Here is a 27131-nt window from a genome sequence, read left to right on the forward strand (position 1 = left end):
GCTAGCCAGAATGAAAGGTCTTAACACCTACATTAGTAACTTTAGTTACCATAGTAACTTGACCCCACAGAGTTTAGCTAAGGTATGCTGCCCCTTTGGTAGAGGAACGCAGCCAACCCTCAGCAACCCCGTAAGGAAGAAGCAAAAGAAACAAACATGTCAGCCATACTCTTCCTGTTTCCATGTCCTGCCAGTGGCTCCCAGCAGCTAAACCTAACTAGAAGCCAGCAGTCAAGTGCTCACTGATGCTATCCGTAGTGGTCAGACTCAACATTGAGCCAGAGAGAAGAAGACTGAACAAGCAAATGTGGTGGGCTGAGAGACTCTTGGGAAAATATCACTGACTTTATTATCTTGCATAAGAGAGACAGAAGTTTGATAGAAGCCTAAATAAGTATATTGTGTAAGTTTATTAAATTACCAATTCACATTTCAGTTTCAGCTTTTATGAATTTGTCGCTTTCAAATTTCCTATGTTAGTAAATTCAATGAACCATGTGTCTTTCTGTGACTGACTTAGTCCCTTAACATCATATTTTCAAGGTTCATCAGGTGGTGCACATGACAGGACTTACTTCTTTTTGAAAACTGAGTAATATTCCATGGTATGCATATCCCATGTTTTCTTCATCCATCTTATAGCTTCTAAGTATTTATCCAAAAGAATTGGAAACAGAATGTTAAAGAACTATTTTCATGCCCATGTTCATTGAAACATAATTCACAAGGCTCAATGTGGAATCAACCCAAGTAGTCATGAATGCCAGGACTGAGGAGAGTTGTTCGACGGATATGACTCTCAATTTTGCAAGACCAAACCCTGAAGCTCCTTACATAATCATGTGAATGTATGAGATATTAATTATGTGGGCTTTTTTTGGTGGCAGTTCTGGGGCTTGAATTCAGGGCCTGGGTACTTTTTGGTGCTTAGAGCTAAGAGTTTCACAGACTTTCCTGCCAAGGCTGGCTTCAAACTGTGATCCTCAGATCTCAAACTCCTGAGTAAGATTAGAGGCATGAGTCAACAGTACCTGGCTTATGATATTTTTTTAAATTTATTATGTTTTTTATGATTTTTTTAAATCAGCATCTGTTAGTTGTACAAGGTGGGGGGAAGGGGTACTTTGACATTACCATGTATGTATACCAAGCATCTTGATCAGAGTCACCCCCTCTGTCATTCCCTCTCCTCTCCTCTCTTCTTTACAAGAACAGTCTCTGTGAGCTTTGTTGCCCCCTTTTCCCACAAACCATTTTGGTTGTTTTGTTTTAATGACAGTATTAGGGCTTGAACTCAGGTCCTTGCACATTGGTTGGCCTTTTTGCTTAAGGCTGGCACTCTACCACTTGAGCCGCACCTCCACTTTTGGCTTTTTGCTGGTGAATTAAAGATAAAAGACTCTTGGATTTGTCTGTGTAGGCTGGCTTCAAACTGCAGTACTTAGATCCCAGCCTCCTGAGTGGCTATGATCACAGGTGTGAGCTCCTAGCTCACACCAGTTCTGTGTTTCTTATCATTAAATATCTCTCTATTTTTTTAAGATTTGTCTAATTTTAATGAAATCATGTAGATTCCAGTTCCTAAGATTTTTCTTTCAAGTGCTCACAATGGCTTACTTCCCCTAACTTATTAAAACTGAGACATTTTCTGTGGAGAAAAAAAATTTTATTGCCAGCATGGCCTATTCAACATTTTTTGAAGGAATTCATTTGAGACTAGGCAATAGATATTAGAAATCTACTTCATATTTTCTTCAGCAAGTCAAGAGAATGAATGGCAAGACTTAGCATGCCAACCAAAGGCCTAATTCTACCCTTTCTCCTTGGGCTTTAGTAAATGTGCTTAAATATCATTGGTCCAGCCTAATGTGGGCTACAGACCCACTTATTTTAGTTCTTATATAATAAATGGTGGTGGTTCCTGTTCTCTTTGGTTTCACTTTTTTTCCAGACAAGATCGTAATTTAAACTTGTTTCATTTCCTTGGAATTCTAAGGTTCTGTAAGATTCTTTCCCACCTTTGGCATATTTAATATCAGAGCATTTTCTTGTTTTAACTCAAAGTAATATCCCAGATGATGTTTCACTTTACAAAAGTACCCCTTGAATAAGAAATCATGTTTACCTTCCTTTAAGCCCCAGGGTAAAAAAGAGTATTTTTGCTCCATTATATTTAATTACTAATCAAAGTATTGAATATCATTGTAAAAATAAAATAGGAATGTCAGATGTGAACTGTGATACCAAATTGTTGATTTTTAAAAGGAAACGAATCATGTGATCTGGACTAAATTGTTGGTTTCAAAAATCCCAAGTATTGAACTTGATATAACTAATAGGCACGTTTAACTTTTAAACAGTTATTCTGTATAAGAAAAAGAAACTCTTCCCTATTCTAATTTCAGCCAATTTTCTGTGCAATGCACTGAAGATTTCCTTTCCCCTCTCTAGTGAGTAGTACCAGTGTCCATTGTGCCCATGTGCCATTTTCATACAGTGTGAGCCTCTGGATCTTAGTGCTCATTGAAAAGAACCTTGGATTTTAAGGAGAATGAGGAAAAACATGTTTATTCACTCTTTTGTGATTAGGAATATAACTTTAAAAGCATGGAAGATGCTTTAAAGGAAGACAGGTTTACATTGAACCTGGGCTTGCTTCTGTCTTGCTTTGCCATGTCCCTTATCCCTCTCAGCCTTAATTTCTCCATGTGTAAAGCTGAGATAAAGTGCTAGGCTCAAACAAGGAACAAAAATGTTTGAGTGTTTAAAAGGGACTTGGCAGGAATTGGTTTTCTAAGGGCTTTTTCATAAGGCTAGTTATTCTATGAAACATCTTTTTTCAAAAAGATTGTGCCCTTTCTGGCCAAGCACAGGAAAGAGCCTTGTTATAAGGAAAGAGACCCAGAATAGGCTTAAATTTGTTTTCTGTCACTTCTAACATGACTTCACATTATCCCACTTCATTATTTCACTTGACAGGAAGACATTATGTCTGTTGTCCTCCTTTGCATATCCTATGTGTAAGCAAAAGGGGCTGAGTTTGTGTGTTTAAAGGATTTAGCTTCTTGAAGTTTCTTCTCCCACAGATCCACAGGGGGATTTGTCCCAGAGCGCCCTTTTACAATAAAAGGCCTTCCATGGATAATCTGATAGGGAATGAATTCAGAATAGAGGCCTTTGTTTGCCAGACAGGTGAGACCTTACCTTCTGTTGTTGCTAAAATTCTAGGCTGAAAAAAATGACTAGCGTTACATTAGTCTTAAATTAGCGTCATTCCTTCTGTAATCATTACACTCATAATGATTTCACAGAAAAATCCAAGAATAACTGAGAAATTCTATCATGTTAATAATATATCATCCAACAAGCAGATAGTAATTTTTTATTATCCAAGGTTCTTTCATGAATTTGATCTCATTTGATTCTCCTGTGTGCCACGTAAGATTGAAAGAGTAGGTATTATTCCTGTTGAATGAAGGAGGAAATGGAGATCAGAGAGCATTTCTTACTTTAGGTCTTTTACTAGTTTCAACTCCAGACATGGCAACAGGTATGAGAATAGGCACATTCCATGTCTCCTTGCTTATTGTTTGCAACAATTCTACGAAATAGGTATTATCATTATTCCCTCTTGGTAGACCAGTTTACATGGAGTGGCTAGGTGCTGGCCCATGTTCACATAGATAATGGCAAAGGCAGAATTCAGTGGTTTCTGACTTTAAAATGTATATCACATTGTCTCTAACATAGGGGTATGTGTTTGTATATGTATCCTGATGTTTGTATGCTTATGTGTGTGTTCTTACATAAGTGCTTACATGTGTGTGTGGGTGTTGTGTGTGTGTGTGCTAGTATATGCACTTTTGTGTATCTGTGTATACATTTCTATACTTACCTTCGGCCTCAGGGAAAGACATTCTTACACATACAATTCTTTCCTATCTAACCCCAGACATGCAAATATAGTCATTACTAGAGAAACATGCCATGATTAGTATGGTCTCCAGAGATGCCTGGGTTAGAAAGTTCTCTGCCATGGTGGATAAGGTGGGAGTTTAAAGCATCATTGTCTTTCATAGCTTCAATGTTACTCTCTACCTTTCAGACCTACCTCATCATCCATATTCCATACAGGACATCTCCAAGGAGAGCATAGATACAAAGTAGCAAGTGGTCTTCAATTGCTGGCAATGCTGGAACAGTAGCCAAAGCAGGAGGCATGGAGCAAGACTGACTTGGGAAATTGCAGGGTTTAACTTACTAGCTTAACCTTAACCATGGTATCCCTCTAACATTTCACTGTTTAAAAATGAAGATAAGGGCCAGATGTCCCACAGCTGTAATCCTAGCTATTCAGGAGGCCGAGATCCGAGGATCATGGTTTGAAGCCAGCTGGAACAGATAAATCCAAGAGACTTACTCCAGTTAACCACCAAAAAGCCAGAAGTGAAGCTGTGACTCAAGTAGTAGAGCATCAGCCTTGAGCAAAAAAGCTCAAGGACAGAGCCTAAGCCTTGAGTTCAAGCCCCAGGACTAGCACCAAGAGAGAGAGGGGTGGGGGAGAAGTATGTTACCTCCTAATCTCAGGTTAAAATTAGGTCATTATGAAAAGCACCTGGTCTCTATAATAAGGATAGCAAACATGACTTTGTGCTAGTAGATTAAATTATATATATACATATTATATATGTGTATATATGTCTACACACACACACACACACACACACACACACACACACACACACACACACACACACACACACACACACACACACACACACACACACACACACAGAGTCAGTCATGAGGCTTGAACTCAGGGCCTGGATGCTGTCCCTGAGCTCTTTTGCTCAAGGCTCTGAGTCTCTACCACTTTGAGTCACCACATCAATTTTTTCTAGTGGGTTTTTTTGAGATATGAATTTCACAGACTTTCCTGCCCAGGCTGGCTTTGAACTGTAGTACTTGAATCTCAGCTTCCTGAGAAGCTAGGATTACAGCACCCAGCTTCAAATAATTATTATTTTTATTATACCAATAACCAAATTTAACCCCCCCCCAATGCCCTGTGAGCTTTAACCTAGAGTACTCCTTCCTAATGTATTCAGAGTCTGTTTTGTGAGAAAAAGGTAAAAATATGACTTATTACAGCTATATTCTAGCAGATGTGGAGATTCAAGGAAGGTAGATATAAGTAAACATTATTTCCATTTTCATGTACTTAGGAACCCATTCAAAAGAACTGTAACTTTAGGTACTCTATTTAATGGAACTTTGGGGGTCTTTTCATCATTCTGTTCATACTTCCCTTGTAGCATTTAAAACATATTGCAACCATGTTTTTCCTCAATTTCCTTACAAGCTCCTTAAAGGCAGGGAGCATATCATGATTAATTTTTCATTCTCACTACTGCGAATAGTGCTTGGCCCTTAGTAGCTTTTGTTTACTGACTTGCTAAGGGACTTAGAAGGATAACTTAATAGATGCATGCTAATTTTTTGCAAAGTAAATAATCATCTCTAAATTTTGTGCCCATCTAAATTTTCACACATTTCAGTTTCCTGAAAATGGCTGATCTTGCTGGTCAGAGAATGTCATCATGTAACCCCTCTAATTACCATCCTATAATTCTTGTGTTTGTTTTACCAGTCGAATGATTTATTAATGATAATACATGTTTTAAAGTGGTGGGCTTTAACAGTCAGACTCAAACCTATAAAAACAAAAGCATACCTCATGCCCTTCTACACGTATTATATTCTTTGCCAAGCAATGGTAAAGTGGGTGGATAAGATTTCAAAAATATACTTCAAAGTGTTAGCACTCATGATTATTAGGTTCATATGAAACCATTTAAGAATAATTCTGGGGTTTCAAACAAGTGTCAAGTTATACAGAACTTCCGTGCTAGAGGGAATTGTAGACACCATCCAGAATATTCGTTTACTTCTACACATGAGAAGTGTTCAGATCACACAGATCATCGGTGTTTGACCTGATGCTGGCTTCAGGTCCCTTTATTCTCAGGCCAGTGGCTTTTGGGACACTGGACCCAGGATTCTTTAGCCACATTTTATCTGGAAGGTGTAGAACTGGCCCCATGAATCTACTCCATCCAAAACAAGCACATCATTTGTGGAATGCCATGTTGTGGTGGGTGACTTGGGCCAGCAGCCGATAGAAGAAGAGTCCTGTGGTCTGTATTAAAGGTCTTGGATGTATACAGTCCATTCTCGTGGTGTTTAACTTTTAAGGTGTTAGAGAAATAAAGGTCTGCTAATAAAGAGAGGAAATATCAGAGTATCCCACACACATACAAAACCTTCTCAATTTTTAAACATTTGAACTTTAAACTTTTAAACTTCAATAAATTATCTATAGAATTAGTAATAAGCAATGGATTCTTTTTTATCATAGATTTATGTATATTGGGGAAAAGAAGGTTACTTTACACTCAGTAATGTAATATTATGGAGGTTATTTTAACAAGTATAATTCTTGCTATTTTCCTTGTCTGTATCCAGATTCAAAGGATTCCAAGGAGAAAAATAAAATGGAAATTCTGTACATTCTGGTGCCAAGTGTAGCCATTCCCCTGGCTATTGCTTTCCTCTTCTTCTTCATCTGTGTCTGCCGCAATAACCAGAAGTCCTCGTCACCACCAGTCCAGAGGCAACCGAAACACGTCAGAGGCCAAAATGTAGAGATGTCAATGCTGAATGCATATAAACCCAAGGTAAGCGAGAGATGCCAAACTGCAATGACTCCGGGGCTTCAGGTTAAAGTGAAACATTATAACCCTCCCAAACTTAGAAAACAAATTATATCAAATCATGTTTTATACATACTAGACTTTGTTTTCAACAAATGCAAAGACTAACCACCTATCTCAACCGTTACCTGAGGCAGCATAAACATGTTTTCATAGGGTGTCCTGTCCAGGGGGACTGGCTGGGGTAGAGGAAGAATCAGGAGCCAAATCATATGCTTGCCTTACAATTGTTGGCCTAGAAAGTATCCTTAGGAGATCATCTCAGTCAGGCCTGGAGGGATCAGAATGTGAGATTTTGTTTCCTTTTTTTTTCTTAATTTAAAAGGATGGAGTTAAGCCAGGTGCTGGTGGCTCACATCTGTATCCTAGCTACTCAGAAGATTGAGATCTGAGGATCCTGGTTTGAAGCCAACTTGGGCAGGAAAGTCTGTGAGACTATTGTCTCCAATTAATCATCCAAAAGCCAGAAGTGGAGCTCTTACTCAAATGGTAGAGCACTAATCTTGAGAAAAACTGTGAGCAAAAACAAGAACAGTGTCTAGGCCCTGAATTCAAGTCCTAGGAAAAGAATTGGTGAAATATGGCTTGTTTGTTTTATTTAGCTGCAATTAAAAAGTTAACCCTTGGTTGGATATAGTCACTCATGTTTATAATCCCAGCTACTTGGAAGGTAGAGATATGGAAGATTACAGTTTAAGGCCAGCCCAGGAGAAGTTATCAAGATCCCATCTCAAGCAATAGCTGGATATACTGCTGTATGCTTGACATCTCATCTACACAGAAAGCATAAACAGGAGGTTCAGCATCTTGATCAGCCCAGGCTAAACACAAGACACTAACTCTCAAATAACTAAGAAAAAAAAAAAAGATAGGACCTGGTTCAAGGCTCAACTGGTAGAGTGCCTTTCTTGTGAACATATGGCTCTGTGTTCAGCCTAAGTGCCATTTAAGAACAAGATCTTTTTCAGGCTTGACTTCAATCCCTTTTGCTTTGTTTTTAATATATTGTAAGAGAAGCGCTGTTGTAGCGTCTTTGAATGTTGTTTTATGATATCCTACCTGACCTGTCTCTCCAAATCCTACCCCCAACCCACCCCCACCAAATCAACCTGCCTCCTTTTGCTTTTCTTCCACATCTTTCAACATTTGGGTGCTTAAAGTCCTGGCACAGAACCCGGGGTCATGGCCTTACTTTGAATGCAGCTCCCCTACTACATCTTGAGCTGAAGCCCAACAAGGGCTCTCTCTCAGGAAAGCCAGCTGCTTTGTCCCAGGTGTCTCTGCAGAGAGATTCATTTCATTCATTTAGGATTCCTGCTTCCAAAAGCTTGTTCCAATGTAAGAAGACTATATTGATTCAACAAATATCTCTCTTCTCTGTGGGCTAGTCACCAGATTATTCTTATCTCCCTCATAGTAAGATTTTAGGGGGGAAATATAATGTCTTCACACTCAAATTAACTAATCTTCTTGCCTAACAAATGAATACAATAATTGGGAGTATTGACCCTCATTTTATTTGTTTGCTGTTTACGTGTTTAAAAAAATTATTTTGAATATCTTGAAAATAGTTTTGCTATTACGAAGTCCTGTTTTGGTTTGGGGGCTCTTTAAATGCTAAAGAAAAAAATTTTAATCTTCTGTCTCACACGAAACAAATATTCCCTTGCTAAATGTGATTGGAACCCTTACAGCTTGAAGATATTAGAATTCATTCAGTTGATTAAGGGATAAGTGAGGGTTTCCATTTTTTTTTAAATCTTAGTTCTGCCTAGCTGATTTACATGAATTATAGCATTTTATGTATTGTCATTCTCAGACCTTATATTTTATATTGTATTTTATAACATGCAATATGTTATTTAGATTATTATATTACAAAGAAGAAGAAAAGAAGACACTGGAGCCCAGCCTTAATTCCATTTTTTAAATTTTATTTTTATCTTTAAGTAGTTGTACAAAGGACTTCCCATTCAACAAAGTAGTATATGACCACAATGATCAATTGATCAATGTGACCCATGCTTCATTCTCCTCCAACCTCACTCCTTTCTTCAATTTTCTTAATTATGCAGACTATCCACTGCATTTATAACTTATTTCCCCCCATTAATTCTGTTTTTAATGCAGACCTGTTTTGTAACATATGTAATCCAACAGGCATGGAGTTTAAAATTAGCACTTTTTTCAAAGGAAGACCTGAGAGCATTCACAGAGAGAAAGCCAGCGTACAGTGACGAATACAAATTGCTAACTAGAAAACAGGAGCTTTTGTAACTGTTTTCTCATTTAATCTTTATAGTTATTATGTAAGATCAATATTGTCACTGCTGTACAAGCAGGGTAACTGAGACACCCGACAGATTGTTATCTTGTTGAAGATCAAAGAACTAAGAACTGGTAGTGATCAAATGTAAATATAGGTTTTTTTTCATCTCTAAATAATGCAATGTATTCACAAAATAACTCACATAGAAAAGCGAAAAGGGGTCAGGTAAAAGAAAAAATAGCCAGTCTGCCAGAGCACAGTCATCCTCATGGCTTTTGATAAAAACCTTTCACTGGCGTGGATGACAGTCACAAGCTTGAGGGATACAGCCCTGGCCTTGCCAGGAACTTGTAAAACTTGGCCAGAGTAATAACAGTTCCCCATTATCCCAGACCAAAGAGACAAATGTCAAATATCCTAGTCTGATACTTAATGAAACTGATGTCATTGTCGTAGTTTCTGGCTTATTTCTGAGGTGTGTCTCACAAAGCCTCCCAGTGGGAAGATTTCTCTTTCTAGGACATAAAGAACTTAGCTTTAACTGAAGCTCACAAGCCCTTCTGAACCCAGCCTGGAAAAGTAGGAATTGCTCGACTATTTGGCTCCATCCTTTGGAGGGGGTGGGGGTTGAGGGCAGAGGAGAGGAAACAACAAAAACAAATGCTAAGTCTTCCCTGCCCCCTATCCTTCTCTCCTAAGAGATTTGGCTCTGATCAAATTTGAGTTATTCAGTTGTTTGTTTTGGTTCTTACTGAGTGCCTTTCCTGGAAAAAGCACAAAGGACTTTGTAGACCTTAAAGAAAATTCCTAAATGTAAACAGTCAATCTCTAAAACTGCTTTGAAAGGTTACTGCCACATAAATATTACATGTACCTATAAAATCTAAAAGGAAGGGACGCACAGAAGAAAGAACGGGAAAAGCCTTGAAAACAAACATTCTCCCAGAATGAAATCAAAAGGATGTTTGGAAGTAAAAGGAATGAAGGATGGAAGCTGGCCTCCCCTTGCCTTATTCTTACTTTTCCTTGTCCTATTCAAAACCCCCAGACTCCAGGGTTCTTATTTATCCAAATGAATATGCCCTTCAGAGTTGAAACTATCTGTTTCCATCTTTCTTCACTTGCTGAGCCACTCGCATTCCCCTGAGTGTTTGGATTAAGAAGAAGCTCCTCTGAGAGATTAGAAACTGATACCCTTCCTAGAGGACAATAGGCAAACGGCTGCAGACAGACTGGCTGCAGAGGCCTGGCTTGGGCCCCCGAGAGGTAGTATATATATGGTGCACTTGAAAAAAAAAAAAAAAAGACTTTTGATAAGGCCCCAGTGGACCAGGATGTGGAACCAGTAGACCAGAGAGGCAGTTTAGCACAGAGCCACAGATAGACAGGAGATGGGGCCATTCTCTCTGGCTCTCCCTCAGACTGACTGCTCGGTGATTCTGAGAAGCCATCTAGCCTTTCACCATTCAGTTCACAGCTGTTCAGAGAAAGAAGTAGACTATATCCACATAAAGGACTGTTTGTGTATTTCCCTTTTATTTTGTTCAGCAAAAAAAAAAAAAAAAAAAAAAACCAAGCTATTTAGTGCCCTAATGAGTACTCCAGTGATGATTAAGGGAAAGTTTTCTACATCCCATTAAGAAAATTTTAGCATTTCACTAGGGTTTTTAATACTGTGAAAATGAACCTTTTCAGAGGAGCCTAGAATCCTAATTTCTCCTCCCTCCTTTGCTTCTCCTTCCCTGCCTCTACCTCTCTAAATCATCTTGACCCTGCAAAACTGAGCATTCTTACATGTGAGAGAGAAAGGGTCTGGTATCTGCCCCTTAGGAAGGTAGAAGAAGAAGACTATTCCCTCCGAAGTATAGGGTGAGGTCCAACCTCCCCCTTTACCTAGGTCTAAAGTGCCCAGAAAAACGATGGGATGGAGGAGTTTAAGAATGGTGACAAGAGTCAGCAGCAGGCCGGGCAGATAGACTGTAACCAGACTTGACCCAGCCCCGTGGTTCTAACCTCTGCAATTCCATGCTGATATGACCAGATTTCAGGATGGTTGGTTTGGGGAGAGCAGGATTGCCTAGCTCTCCATATTTTATTTCTCATTTTACCCTCATATCTTGCCAGTTTCTTTGTTTCTTCCTTTCTGGGTAATTCTCTCATTTTGTCTTTCTAGCCAAGTCATTGCTGAATGTACTGAAACTTGTTCATATTTTTAGAACCACTTCTTCTTTGTCCAAAATACGCTTTCATCTTAAAGATTCTATTGCGAAGCTGGATGCTGGTGGCCGGATGCTGGATGCTGTACTCCTAGCTACTCAAGAGGCTAAGATCTGAATATTGTGGTTAAAATCCAGCCTGGGCAAGGAAAGGAAGCTTATAAGACTCTTATATCTAATTAACCACTAAAAAGCCAAAAGTGGAGCTTTAGCTCAGGTGGTAGAGCACTAGTCTTGAGCCCAAAAAGCTCAGGGATAGTGCCCAGGCCCTGATTTCTAGCCCAAAACTAGGGGGAAAAAATCTACTACCCATTTTGAATACCCATTTTTACCAAATGTTATCACATTTCATTGTTAATGTCCTCTATTAATTTTCTACTTCTTAAACCTGTTGTGTTCCAAAGCTTCAAAGTTCATAATTGCAATGACATTGGCCTCTTGAAACTCACTGATGATGACATTTAATCCAGTGATCTTTTCCAAGTCTTCAGCCTCTTTCAGTTTTCTGGAGTATTTGGTATTCTCCCCATCTTGAAATTCTATTTCCCTTGGCTTTCTTCCTATCTCTCACATTTCCTTCCCTACATCTTATTGAAATTCCCTACATGGGAAACATCCTCTCTTGCTGGTTTCATCTTCTGGCATCCATTCAGAGTCCCTACTTTGAATATAAGAATTCCCCAACTTGGAAGAAACCATCTCAAATGACAAACTTCCTTGCAGCACCCAAGTGTCTGGGCCTAACTTACCTTTTCAGCCACATTTTTCTCTTAGTCTATTTCTAGGAGGCAGTTTGATCATCTTCAAAGAGCTAGGATTTAGAGGTAGAAAGGTAGGATTACAAGTCTTGGCTCCATTGTCTACTGGCATGAGATCTTAAGCAAATAGCTTTCTTAACTTTATTTTCTCACCTGTGAAGACAGGATAAAAATAATACTTAAGAGGGATATTTTTGACACTTTTGAGATAGTATATCTGACACCTCACCCATACTCAATAGCTAGAAATTACTATTATTTTTGTTCTGGCAATGATCATATATCTTTTAATAAAGCCAAATGCTGGGAATAGAATAATATGGGCTGAAGAGGAAGCTGTAGGATCCAGCAGCCCATGCAATTAACTGGAGTGGAAACAGAGGCAAGAGAATCTTAGCCAATCTTAGCCTAAGTACTCTTAATCCACAGCCTACTCATACCCTGGATAAAGTCCACCAAGGTAGAGAGGTAGATGGTTGGGATAGCACCTGGTACATTGTCTGAGATTACGCCCATCTATAAAAAGCAAGTCTTATAAATGGGCATTATGAATGGACTGGTATGCTTCGCTATTATGATAATGCTTCATTAGCTCAAATGGATCACTAAAATAACCTATGAAGTCACTACTAATTGAAGCCTGAAATTTTTTGGAGTAGGGAAAAACCCTCAAGGCCTGGGATTAAGATTTGCCCCATTCCGTAGGTAGTCGGATGCACAACAAGAACTCAAACTCAGGTCTGCTCAGGTCCAGAGCTCATGAACATCCTCTTTGACTACTGCCTTAATTTCAGGCTGGCTAAAACCAGGAGCCCAAGTTAGAAGGACATGGTGGCCCATCAAAATCACTGGCATCTGCTCTGTCTGTTTCCAAGCAGAAAAGAGCCCCTCCCACAGACCTGCGCCCTGGTCACCACTAAACATTCACAAAGAGAAATGAAATGTTTCTAAAGCTAAATCATTTCCAGAGAAGTATAGATGAACTCTGAGCAAATGTGGTAACATACGGATTAAACTCCATCTAGCATTGGACTTCATAAGCCAGAAGGATATAGTCTTTTAACAGGTCTATAACTTCCCAAAATAAAATGGCTGTGGCCACTAAAGCATTTAAAATGAAGTCATTTCTGGTTATGGTTCTAGTCAGTTGGTTTACCAATCTAACACTGCTTACCTGAAAACCAGTGAAAGGCACAAGAAAAGAACTCAGGTTTTCCAATTAAGCAGATTCATGACAGCCGTCAAATTTACATAGTAAGAAATCTCACATTCACATAGTTGCATGTCCAAACCAGAGAAAGAGGGGCCATTGGTAGATTTGTTAACTCAGCCAGCAACTAACATAATGGTTAACTTGAGTAAGATCTATCAGAATGTTCTTCAAACTTGAACATTCCTCTTGTACCCTAGAGCTCCTCATGCTTTTAAACAAGGAACCTTTTGGGTAGCAAATTGAAACTGCTCCTCTTCTCAGAAAAGTGCTCTAACATTGGGATCAGATACACTTGTATTGAATCTTTGCATCATCCTTTATGTTTTTAAGACAACTTACTTCGCTAATAAATGCCTTAATATCTTGATCCATAAAAAGGAGAAATTGTACCATGTCTCTAAGGATTGTGGGGAGGAGTAAATCAATCTGTGAGCAAGTACTTATATCAGAGAGCAAAGGGAGAGCATGGCACAGTCATTAGCAAGACAAGTTTAGGGGACAGAATTGAGTATCTATCAGCTTAAGACCACTTAACCAACTTGTCCCTGGGGATCTCTATCTAGGGGGCTAGTCATAGTTACATGGGGTTACCCCATTTCATACGTAGGGTTATTGTGAGGATGGCAGGGGTTAGTATATGCAAAGTATTTATAGCCTAACAGATTAGCATTATAGATATTCATATATACATATATACATACGATAAATCATAATCATTATGATCTTAGTGTTTCTGCATGGCAAGTATTCTGTATATGGCAGCTATCAGAGTAGGTTCATGTTACAAACATCTGGGCAGGTGTTGTGTCTTTTCTTCATGGCTCCTCACACACTACCATGTATGTATTCTCTTCAGCATATAGCAAGTACAGGACTAGTTGACCATTTGATGCAATCTGCTATTACAATGAATCTAGCATGCCTAGATCTCCCTAAAAAATGATGGTATAGCTTAAGCAATAGAGGTCTATTTCAGAACTTTGAGTCTCACTAATACAGTGCAGAAAATAAACTCTACCAGCCAATGATCCTTGCACTTTTCTTCAACCTGGCATTTCTGAAGCACCTCTTTAGGCAGAGTTGTACTTTTATGTACAGCAAGGCTTTTTAGACTGCAGGCCTTCATCCTACAGGGATCAGGGTTCCAAATGCTAAGTAGCTACTTGATCCAGAAAGACAGTTCCATTTATATCAGAAGTTTTCAAAGTGCAGACTTCATGCCGGGAGCCTCCCACTCACCTGATGGCAGAAATGGAGAATTTCAGACCTACAGTGTCAAAAACTATGGAGGTGGGGGTTGGAAGTGTTCCACTTCTGCTCCATAGAGACTCTGCTGGTCAGTACTTGAGATCCAGAGACAAGTCAGTCTCCAGTGAGTACAAATTTCCAAGGAACTCTGCTTCTGGAGACATGTGGGGCCTGGTGATTCCCTCCTTCCACATCATGCTGCCAAAAATACTCTTCTCATTTCAGTAGGGCCATGTTCTCTCTCATTGGTCTTCTGATAAGTGGGAACACATGCCAAAACACTGAACTGGCTCTTCTGCAGACACTTGTGTCCAGCTAGAATTTGCTTCCAAAGAAAAGCACAGGAAATTTACTTTGGGGTTTTTTTGGGGGGGGGTTGTTTGTTTGTTTTATCAGTCATGGGGCTTGAACGCTGGGCCTGTGCACTGTCCCTCAGCTTTTCAGCCAAAGGCTAGTTCTCTACCACTTGAGCCACAGCACCACTTCCAGCTTTTTCTGTTTATGTGATGCTGAGGAATCGAACCCAGGGCCTCATGTATGCGAGGCAAGTGCTCTACCACTGAACCACCTTCCTAGCCCCTGTTTTTGTTTTTTTTTAAGTCACAGTCAGCCTGGTCACCAGAACATGGAAAATGACCTGACCTTGAGTGAAAGGACCTGCTGGGGGAGCTTAAGGGACCCTGTGAACATGAACTTCTTCTTTTCAGCATGTGCTGTTAGAGCACCCTTCCTATTCCAGAGAACAAAGCCGGGCCCCACTTCCCCACCAGAATGTAGTTTTTTCCGGTCATGAGGCTTGAACTCTGGGCTTGGGCGCTGTCCCTCAGCTCTTCAGCTACCACTTGAGCCACAGCACCACTTTTCTGGTGGTTAATTGGAGATATGAGTCTCATAGACTTTCCTGCACAGGCTGGCTTTGAACCATGATTCTAGATTGCAGCCTCCTGAGTAGCTAGGATTACAGGCGTGAGCCACCTGCGCCCTGCTAGCTTTGCTTTTTATCTGTGCATTTACTTCAAATTGGATCCTAAAGTAGAACAGTCTTTCCCATTCAGGGGTAGAGGTGAAAAGTGTATAAGAAATCTTCATGATGTATGCAAATGTTAGTGGCAGTCACAGAATATACACCTCATCTCTTAGGGTAATCACTTATATACAGTGAGCAGAAAAAAGTAAGTCAGTAGATAGCTGCTGGAGTGGATGCTCATTTCAAATGTTCCACCTGAGGTATAACTTTGCTAAGGTAGAGAGAAAATGCATCCTGTTGATCCTTCAACTCCATCTATAGCCACTTCCATACTTTAAAATGTTTCAAATGCTACTTATGGTTCACTGACCATATCTAAAGCTAAGATTGGAAAGGGCTTGCCATCCCCTGTTTAGTGCTTGTTGCCCAGGTAAAAGGCCACCAATACCATCCTGGCTTCTCCAGCTGCAGTTATCCACCCTCCTTCCCCGCTCAAGGCTCTCTTGCATCTAAGTGACACATCAGAAATGTTTTTCCTTGACTTACCTTCCTTATAGAAGGAGAACATTTAATACTGTAATGCAAGCCTGGTACTGGAGGATCACGATTGTAATCCTAACTATTCAGGAGGGAGATCTGAGGATCACAGTTCAAAGCCAGACTGGGCAGAAAAGTCTGTGACAATCTTAGTTCCAAATAACCAACCAAACTAGAAGTGGAGGTGTGGCTCACATGGTAAGCACCAGCCTGGAGTAGAAAAGGCCAAAGGCCCTGAGTTCAAGCCCCTGTATCAGCACACATAGAAAAATTAATGAATTAATTAAATTAAAAATCAAATAAATGCAAGTGAAGTTGCTTCTGTGAGAAGAGGCACCATCAGATCTCTGACCAGCATATAAACTTCTAATATCAACTTTTGTGCCCCTCCCCATCAAAAATTATATCATTTTTAGAAACTGTACTGCGGTAGATGTGTGTTTACTTTGAGAAGTAAAAATGTTAACATTCAAACTGAAAGCCTGTTTCAGCTTTAAGGTACTTAATTGCCTTACAGCATATAATAAACGGAGCCCATCTTGTCATTCAACTAATGGAAGCAGTGATAAAGAGATAGGAGCCTGGGACCCTATTCATCCCACTGTGCCTTTGTACTTGGTTTATGTTGGCAATGTGCCTTGTGTGTATTTTACACTTCTTTACATTTTGTACATCCCTGTATGACAAATACTTGTCAAACAAAAACTAAACAGATTTATAACCCCTTCACTTGAAATGAGCCAAAATTGAACTGCCAAAACTTTATGACTTCATTCTCTTTCATACTTTTCCACTGCATTGGTTCAAACAGACAAACCCCGCTCAAGGTCAAGCAGAGGTCATTTCACTTTCATTACTAAAATATAATTTACAATATGCCAGACCTAAACAAGTTTAGCCTAAAGGGTTTGTATAATGTAAACCATCTGTTCCTCAACAATACAGCTAATTTCCTGCCACACAGTACAGTCTACTGACTGCTTCTTTAAGAGGTTTTATGATTTTTTAACTAGTTCAGGATTTATGTAAAATTTGAAAATGAGTCTGTAGTTAAGACTCATTTGTCCCAAGTAGCTTGAACATTTTAAAAATGCAAATTATAGAGTCAATGGCTCCCCTGAAACCAAGCCCTGAGCAGGCTTTTCCCCTCTCCTTGGTGTTTCTGCCCCTGCTACTGCACAGGTGTTCAAAAGAAAGAGTTTGGTAAAATCCTGACATTTTCAATGCTTTCTGTATGCCTTCTCAAATACCCTCCCAAATTTGGTTTTAGTAGCTTTAGAAAACTTTACCTTCTATAGGTTGGAGAAGACCTGAGGTCTATGCTATTTGGTCTCTGGGTGTTACTAAGATAGAGTAAGACACACTTCATGTGTGTGTGAACAGAGTGGGGGGAAAAGCATTCTAATTGCACTGTATGACCACACCCTGGAGGCTGACCTCATACTTCTTCAAAGTATAAGACCCCCTCCCCCCTCCTCAGCCTCCAAAGACCTACATCCACTTAAGCTTGCTGGCCAGCATCTTTCTCGGGTTTCAAGTGGAACGGTGCAGCCCAGACCACCAGATCTTACAGATACATGTGAAGCTCATTGGGCTCTCTTGAAAATTCTCCATTTTAGCCTCTTTCTCCATCTGCAAGATGAAAAAAGGTAGAATTCCTCTTCTAAAAGCAAATATAAGAAAACTAATTGGCTTACCTCAGTGAAGGGGAATGCAGCCAGCTCCAAAGACCCCAGACCATATGTCAGACCGGTGCCAAGGTTCTGTCCACCCCTTCTCCACTTCCCAATCCCAGAAGATTGGCCGGTTGTCTCTGTTCTGTCTGCTACATCCAATATTCCATGTGATTCTTTCTGCCTCCATCCAAATCTCCTGGAATTCCCAGAGTAGAGACCAGAGGCCACTCAACTTGTCACCCCCCCTCAAGGCTCCAAAAAATTCTTTATCGTGTTTTAGGAATTTAAAGAGAAAGGAAGGGAGGGAGAGAAAGAAGGAGAGAGAAAAAAGAACAAAAGAGAAAGAAGAGAAAGGGAAGAATAAGAGAAGAAAGAAAAGAATGAGAGAAAAGAAAGAAAGAGAAAGAGAAAGGGAAGAATGAAAGAAGAAAGAAACAAAGAAAGAAAGAAAGGAAGAAAGGAAGGAAGGAAGGAAGGAAGGAAAGAAGAGAGGGAAGTAGGGAGGGAGGGAAATCAAAAAGATTAACAGGAAGAAAGGTAATCATATTTCTTAAAAACAGGGAATTAGAAGGGGTGACACTGGACACGATTGTACTCATATGTGACTTGTTGAATTGATTAAAATAAAATTTAAAAGAAGAGGTACAAGACTATCTAGAACTACTTAAGGCTGTGAATGTATCTAAATCATTTGTGTTTGCTTCACTTCCTGGATGGCTTCCCTTACATGGACAATTTAGAATGATTTAAAGAGCACTTATTAAGTGGAAATTATACATTGAAATTGATACATTGCTATATGTAGTTCTACTGCAACTGTCCAAACTGAGTATTATATTATTGCATAGATTTAGAGAAACTAAAAATTCACTCAAGGCCAGCAACTTACATAATAGCTCTCTCTACCAGGTTGTTAAATGAGTTAATATTTACTAAGTGCTTAGAGCAGTGTCCAGCACAAATGCTATGTTATTATATGCAACTATTAATAATAGAAGAGAGCAGTTCCAAGATGCCAATCCAGATTTGTATGACTCCAAAGCTCACTTGGTTTTAATTATACCATACTGTTTATGGCTTCATTTCAAACAGTGGAAGAGGTGGTGTTGGCTTTCTAACTCATTTTATCAATCTAATATACTGGGGGTTTATTTCTTAATTCCAATCTTCCCAAATGAAGTCTCCTAACCTTTTCTATCATCAAAAGCCTGGGTATTTCATAGTACTGTTCAAAAGATCATCACTTCCACTAGATTCATATACATCATTGGCAGACATTATTATTGAAATCCATGATCTTAACATCATGCAGATAAAAATTCACCTGGGGTTACTCTTGCCAGCAAAGGTAAAATCATCCAAGTGCTACCAGAAAAAAGCATCAGTTCAACTGGTTGCCTTTCTTATACCCCAAACCCTCAAGAATCCAGACCCTGGGCTATAGCTCAGTAATAAAGCATTTGCTTAGCATACATGTAGCTATGAGTTCATTTCCCACCACCAATATTAATATTCAGCATAATAATAATAATACAGACCCTGTTAAAAAAAGAAAATAATGGATGGACCTATAGTTTTTGAAACTTCCTGGTTAGTCATATGGGAAGATTGACCTTGTATTTTTTTAATTTAATTATTTGGTTTTATTAAATTTTTATTTATTTATTATTGTGAAAATATTGTACAGAGGGGTTACAATTACATGGGCAAGGTAATGAGTACATTTCTTATCAAGCATTGTAGCCTTCTCCTTTGTTTCCCCTTCCCATCCCTTCCCAGAATTAGTAATAAATATATTAATCTAGTACAAACACTGAAAAATATAAAAAGGCAGCCAAGTGCAAGTAGCTGTCTCCTGTAATCCTAGCTACTTTGGAGGCTGAGATCTGAGGATCTTGGTTCAATGCCAACCCTGTCAGAAAAGTCTGGGAGACTCTCATCTCCAATTAAACACCAAAACACAAGAAGTGGAGCTATGGCTTAAGTAGTAAAGCTGTAGTGGTAAAGCTCTAGCCTTGAATGAAAAAGTTAAGGGCTAATACCCAGTTAAAGCCAGGCCTTAAGTTCAAGCCCCAGTACTGGCACCAAAGAGAAAGTATACAAAAACATGATAGGAAAGCTCTCTAGCTCTGTTTCCTTCTAATTCCTACTCCCATACTTTCAATAGCCACTGTTGCCTCTCTCGTTGCCCTTTATTTCCCAAGTTGACTTATAAATGTGTAAAATATGGATATATTTATCATTTTTCTTCTATACACAGGTAGCATAAGCACTAAGTGTCTTTCTACTTTATGTTTAACTGCAAAATAAGGTTTTGAAGACTTTTCCATATCAGTATACAGAAAAGCTTCTTTGTTCTTTATAATAGGATATCCTATTTACTAGTTCTGATGTTTCATATATTCCTTCAGCCATTCATTCTTGCTGGGAGGTTGAATCCAGATATTATGCATGGGCAAATATTCTACAACTGAACTATAGTCCCAGTTCTTGGTTTTGTCAGACTGGCTTTTAACTCATGATTCTCTCTCCCTCCAGGTGTTAGGATTCCAAACATGCTCCATCACACTGGTCTCCACCATAATTTTTATTCTTTGCTTTTTGAGGGACACACACACACACACACACACACACACACACACACACACACACACACACACACACACACACACACACACACACACACACACACACACACACACACACACACACACACACACACACACACACACACACACACACACACACACCATAACGTTTTACTCAGTTTCCTCTAGAGGAAGCGTTTAGGTCATTTCAGTACTACATACAGTGAATAGGAAAAAAATTAACCAGCCTGGACCTACAGAAATATATAAAGAAACAAATTACCATTACTCTAGATGGAATAAACATTCTATCTCTTAATAGAGCCTTTTCACCCTGCCCAACTCCTTTCCTATGCCTGGATGTCTCACCTAAAATATTTTAAGTTATACTTTCCCTTTCTTTCATACAGAGCAAAGCTAAAGAGCTGCCACTGTCTGCTGTACGGTTTATGGAAGAGTTGGGTGAATGCACCTTTGGAAAAATCTATAAGGGCCATCTCTATCTCCCAGGCATGGACCATGCACAGCTGGTTGCTATCAAGACCTTGAAAGACTATAACAACCCCCAACAATGGACAGAATTTCAACAGGAAGCCTCCCTGATGGCTGAACTGCACCACCCTAATATCGTCTGCCTTCTGGGTGCTGTCACTCAGGAACAACCCGTGTGTATGCTTTTTGAGTATATGAATCAGGGGGATCTCCACGAGTTCCTCATCATGCGCTCCCCACACTCGGATGTGGGCTGTAGTAGCGATGAGGATGGGACTGTAAAGTCCAGCTTGGATCATGGAGATTTCCTGCACATTGCGATTCAGATCGCAGCTGGCATGGAATACTTGTCTAGCCATTTCTTTGTGCACAAAGACCTTGCAGCTCGCAATATATTAATAGGAGAGCAACTTCATGTGAAGATTTCAGACCTTGGGCTATCCAGAGAAATTTACTCTGCTGATTACTATCGGGTACAGAGTAAGTCCTTGCTGCCCATTCGTTGGATGCCGCCTGAGGCCATCATGTATGGCAAATTCTCTTCGGATTCCGATATCTGGTCCTTTGGGGTGGTCTTGTGGGAGATTTTCAGCTTTGGACTCCAGCCATACTATGGATTTAGTAACCAGGAAGTGATCGAGATGGTGAGGAAGCGACAGCTCTTACCGTGCTCGGAAGACTGCCCGCCCCGAATGTACAGCCTCATGACCGAATGCTGGAATGAGATCCCTTCCAGGAGACCGAGATTTAAAGATATTCACATCCGCCTTCGGTCCTGGGAGGGTCTCTCCAGTCACACCAGCTCTACTACTCCTTCAGGGGGAAACGCCACCACGCAGACAACCTCCCTCAGCGCCAGCCCAGTGAGTAATCTCAGCAACCCCAGATTTCCCAATTACATGTTCCCGAGCCAGGGTATCCCACCACAGGGCCAGATCGCTGGTTTCATTGGCCCACCAATACCTCAGAACCAGCGCTTCATCCCTATCAACGGATACCCAATACCTCCAGGATATGCAGCTTTTCCAGCCGCCCATTACCAGCCAGCAGGTCCTCCCAGGGTGATTCAGCATTGTCCTCCTCCCAAGAGTCGGTCACCCAGCAGTGCCAGTGGGTCAACCAGCACTGGTCACGTGACCAGCTTGCCCTCATCAGGCTCCAACCAGGAAGCAAACATCCCGTTATTACCACATATGTCAATTCCAAATCATCCTGGTGGAATGGGCATCACTGTCTTTGGCAACAAATCTCAAAAACCCTACAAAGTAGACTCAAAGCAACCATCATTGCTAGGAGACTCTAATATTCATGGGCACACTGAATCTATGATTTCTGCAGAATTGTAGAAGGTGCAACTTGTACAAATTTGGTAGACAGAGCAGGTTGGAGAACCGTCAAAAGATTTATATGCGATTTTTTTTATTAAAGTAAGGTTCTCACTTAGACATTACAACAGTATCTTCTGTGAAGTTTAACTGTGCAAGCAAGAAGAGACACCAGACAGGATAAGAACACAGCATGGGGTGCATTGGGATCAGCACTAAAAACTGCAAACCAGTGAAAAAGAAAAGAACCTTGTGATTAACTATCAAACCAAAAAGAAAAATCAAACGGTGCATTGTGTATTTGCCTCTGGCCACCATGACTGTTTCTCTCCCCTAAAATGTATATACCGTAGCATTTGTCTACCTGCTGTCTTTTTCTTCAGGACAAATGTTCAGGAATTAATGTTGATTCCATTGAGACTCTATGCATGTATGAATGGAAGTGATGTTCAAGGAAGATACTTTAGGCCAAATTTGAACTCTTGGATGGAAATGAGCCATACATAGGACATATACCACATCCTGAGACGTCTTCTCCACTGTGAGGCTTCTTTGGGAAGGTGTACAATGTGCCTCTTGGTGAACCTCCTCTTCTGAGCGTGAAGGCCTTTTCCACATTTCTCTTTTTACAATGTGTTTACACAAACCCTTAAAAGAGTGCATGGCATAGGATCCTAAGAAAGCAGATGCGGATACTGAACATGATTGTGGCTTGATGATTTGCCTTGACGCATTAGGAATGAGGTGCCCAAGGAAGCACAGCCAAGAAAGTGGTCCCTCAGCCTAATCCAGCATCCATAAGAGGGGAACAAGGTTCTCATGGATATAGCCTCCACAGGAGCTTCCTTAGGCCATGAATAGTGACAAATAGAGGTGGGGCTGCAAAGAGCACACCCTGGCCTTGCAGCCTTGTTTCTAAGTGGTCCAAGAACACTTAATATCAGTGGGCTCTAGTCAGGTAGGAACCCCTGTGTCGACACCAACAGTTAGTAAACTTTGAAGTCTATTCTTTCTCTCTCTCCTTTCTCTACCTCTTTTCTTTCCTCCCCTCCTCTCTCCTTTCTCTTCTTCCTTCGTTCCTTCCTTCCTTCGTTCCTTCCTTTCTACCTTTTTTCTCCTCCCTCTTCTATTTTTTCCTTCTATGCTGGAGATGTTCACAGATTGTGTTCTAGCCCCAAGAATTATAACAATTTATTCATAGAGCTAGTTGAAATCCAAAGACAATGCATTCCGTTTTGCAAAACATTACAGCCTTTCCAAAACCTAGTACTGAGTTTTCATTTCAGTGGTTATGGAGAACTGAATTCTGTAAGTTGGCAAACAAGGAACACGAGCCTTTCTGCTCTCCCTAGAAGGAGATATCAAATCCATCTCTCCTGGCCTGTCCTGGCATTTACCTGCTAAACATCTTTGCCAACTTCAGAATACTTAGGAGTTTCCAGTTCTATATACAAGAGATTTTTATATTTGATTTTTCTCTTGTTAAAAAAATAACTCCTTTTAGTCTAAGAACAGTGCCTCTACATCTCTTTTTTATGTTAAAGCTTATGTGGCTTACAGACTTACAGGACATCACACAAATCCTGGAAATATTTCATGAAGGGAATGTAAGAGAATTAGAAACACCTTGATGTTTCTGTTTTTGAAAATACAATAAGCATAAGAAATCAGGAAATCTGAGAAATCACCAAAATATGCTGCAAATATCTCAAACCCAAGTCTTCAAACAATAAGCGTGCACACTTCTAGGTACTGTGAACTCAAAGAATTGGCTGTGTTCAGATATACTGGGTAATAAATGTAGTCATATTTTTGTGGCATGATCAAGCTGATTCAGATGGTACATTTTTTAAACTTTAGGTAGAGGAGAATATTTGTAACCTTTTGTTGCTATGCAACTGTTTAATGATGACACTTCAAACCACAATTTTGTATATCATATGACAATCATTTTTTCCAAGAATATTTATTATTTTAAGTAAACACAATTTCAGTGAATCTGGGTTTTTTTGTAGGAGTCCCTTAAAGGGAACTTAGCATTCCATGAGCCAGTAAAATACCTTCTCTGGAAAAAACATTAATACAGTTAAAAAATAAATTCAAGTTAGTTTTTTATAAAGAACTGTAACATTTGTTTTAAACATTTTGTAATAATGAATCAATTTAGGTGAGCAAGCTAAATCTCAAACCACTTGTAATTGTGTATTTTATAATAGTACTGTGATATTACGTAATGCAGCCCCTTCTGAATTAAATAGTATTTTTTCACAAACTGAGAAATACCTTTTGCTTTGTTGACAATGTTTTGTAAGATGACTTTATTTCAGATTTCTCTTTGCACAAAACTGTGTTTATGGTTTGTATCACAAAAAATATATCTCTGCATTTTTATATCTGATCTGTTTTCTTGTTTCCTTTGTCTTTAACTCGATCTAGATTTTCTTTGAATATATAGTGGCAATATTCAGATAGCTCATTTTAACCATATTTCCCTTATTTTCACTGCATGCATTTAATCACTGTATTACTTTATGTTTGATTTGTTATAGGCATTTCAAATAGAAAACCATGGGCTTGTAATAACCAAGAGATGATTTTTATATGGAAGATATATGCATTTGTATTTCACACACCAGAGATGATATTAAACACTGATTATCTTATGCTGCTGTTTATTAAAAATGTTTACTATGAACTATTATTTCCTGAATATTGCTCTCATGCAGGTATTTGGGAATTTTGATATTATTTCTTATTTTGATTGGCATCTTATACCAAGAGGACTAACAACTTTTGTTCTTGCTTCACGGAAATGATTTTTAAAGTAGACTATTAAAATAAGCTTGGGTCTGGGAGTGTAGCTAGTGGTAGAGCACTTACCTACCATTCAGGACACCCGGGGTTTGGTACCCTCCACTGAAAGGTAAAGTAAAACAGTCTTAGATATTCTTTTGTAAGTGACCATAACTGGAAGGAAGAATACCACTGATTTCATAGCCAAATACTATATTCCTATGTAAGGCAAGGTTTGATGACTAAAATCAAAACAATATATTAAATAATTACTTTACAATCAATGCAATGTAAAAAGAAATAGAAATGTGATTGAATGCATTATTTTCTGCCTTAATGTTCTCATATGAGGTTAGATAGCAGCTCCCATCTTTTAAAGTCCTGAGGGGGAAAAATGCTTAGATTCCAACTTAGATTCCAACCATCGTGATAAGAGAAATGGAGTCATTTTTAATTGTCATGGCTTATCTTTATGACTTCATTCGCTCAAAAGAAAAGAGTTTTCCATCTGGCAATTAATATACACTGTCAAGGAAAATGAGTATCATTATCAAAGTTCAAAGAACTTGTCCATTTCTGCTATTTAATACAGAAGAGAATACAATAAAACCTTCAGGGTCTTATCCATCTGTTTTAGGTACAGCACTTGTCACCACCTCAACGATCAAACTCAATAAAGCAATCACTCCACCTGGTAGTGAGATCCCTGTCAGGTTGGGTTTCTTCCTCTTGCTTGAATTCCTCAATCTGCCCTTCACTCCCATTTCCTTCTTACTTCTCTCCAGGCTCCTGACCCTCCCACTATCCCTAAAGCTTTCAACTGTGAGATTCTCTTGACTCCCTTAATTCCCTAATCACCAACATCTGTAAGTTCCCAGCATCACTCTCTCATATTGTCTACATGTAGTCACTGATACTGAACAGAGAAGAGTTCTCATGTCCATATACCTGCAGGGGTGATTACCAAGGATGATTACCTAGCTCGGTATTTCTCAAATGAATTTCCTAAAGCAAGGTCCCAGCGGCACACAGGAACTGGTTAGCAATGCAAATTATCAAGATTCTACCTCTAAGTATTAAATCAGAAAATCTTGGTGTGGGGCCCAGCAATTTGTGTTTTAAGAAGTCTTCCAGTGATTATGACACCAAAGATAAAGAACCAACTGAATTTAAAGACACAGCTGGGGTGGGCAAATCATTCCATCCTTAGTCATGTAATATACATGTATAAGCATTTAATAGCATTTTGTTTGCTTTATTCTCTTTAAAAACTGAGCAATAAAAACTACTCCTTGTTTAATAATTGGTTATATTCTGGGCCAGGCTGGGGTGTAGCTCAGTGGTAGAGTGCTAGCCTTCTCTATCCAAAGGAAGGAAGGAAGGAAGCAAGGAAGCAAGGAAGGAAGGGAGGGAGGGAGGGAAGAAGGGAGGGCGGGGAGGGGGAAAGAAGAGCAAGATTGAGATTGTTCTCTCCTTTCTCTGACATTGCTGTTTGGGCTGCCTTCCTCCTGCCATTTAGACATAGCCCTTGGCAAGCAGCTTTCTCTTACAATAGCCTGATTCTCATACTGGGAGGGAGGGATGCAGGGAGGAAAACAGACAGTGCATCAAGAATATACATCTTAAAAAATTCCAAAGTAGTGCTAATGTACAGATTGTCACTAAATGTATCTGTGGTAGGAGACTAAAGATTGCAACTATTTTTCCTGTTTAAGAAGAACAAAGACTGGTTGATTCTTGTTGGATTCAATTTCTTTGCTGTAAACAAGGACCGAACTAGTAAGCTTATTTGTTCTGTTAAAAAAAAAAAAAAAAGAATATGCATTTTCTACTTCTAGCTCACTCAGTGCCCACAACCTTGAATAGCTACAAGTAGTTGGATATGGACAAACTCAGAAAGGCAAGTGTCTTAATACACCTTTCTTTTTGACCCGAACTGATGTGTAACCAAACCCAAAGAATCCTTCTCAGTGTTGCACCTTCGCAGAGTTATTCTTCCTCTGCAGAGACTTGGGAAGCTTCACAGGGACTCCTCTTGCTGCAAGTCCTGGGGCTTGAACTTCCTGCTACCAGATAAACTCAGTGAATCCATCCTCAGCTGGCAGAGAGCGAGCACTTCTCTATGCAGGCCTGGCTCCCCACCGCCTCTCCAGGGATGATAGTGCAGAGGGAGGACAGCAATGGAGATGCAGGGAGATGCGAGGGTGAAGCTCATACTCTTTTTTAATTTATAGTGGGTTTTCCCCCCCAGCCACTCAAATACTAAGCAGGAAGTG

General features: G+C 39.6%; 1 protein-coding gene and 1 long non-coding RNA gene across 2 annotated transcripts in view; one reads left to right on the top strand and one right to left on the bottom strand.

Annotated features, from left to right (window-relative positions):
- Positions 1-26035, top strand: part of LOC138815312 (inactive tyrosine-protein kinase transmembrane receptor ROR1-like) — a 153046-nt gene extending 127011 nt beyond the window's left edge. Inside the window, exons 8-9 of the mRNA XM_070004652.1 lie at positions 6526-6737; positions 20656-26035. Of these exons, the coding sequence (XP_069860753.1) occupies positions 6526-6737; positions 20656-22083 (1640 nt within the window). The 3' untranslated portion in view covers positions 22084-26035. The remainder of the gene's footprint in view (positions 1-6525; positions 6738-20655) is intronic.
- LOC138815314 (uncharacterized) lies at positions 11076-17601 on the bottom strand. The gene is made up of 3 exons (XR_011368285.1): positions 17477-17601; positions 14469-14802; positions 11076-12169 (listed from the first exon to the last, which is right to left on the bottom strand). It is a non-coding gene; the product is annotated as an uncharacterized lncRNA (long non-coding RNA).
- Positions 26036-27131: the final 1096 nt, after the last annotated feature.

This window comes from Dipodomys merriami, unplaced genomic scaffold, assembly GCF_024711535.1.
Source record: "Dipodomys merriami isolate MVZ:Mamm:240054 unplaced genomic scaffold, mDipMer1.0.p SCAF_637, whole genome shotgun sequence".
Lineage (NCBI taxonomy): Eukaryota > Metazoa > Chordata > Mammalia > Rodentia > Heteromyidae > Dipodomys > Dipodomys merriami.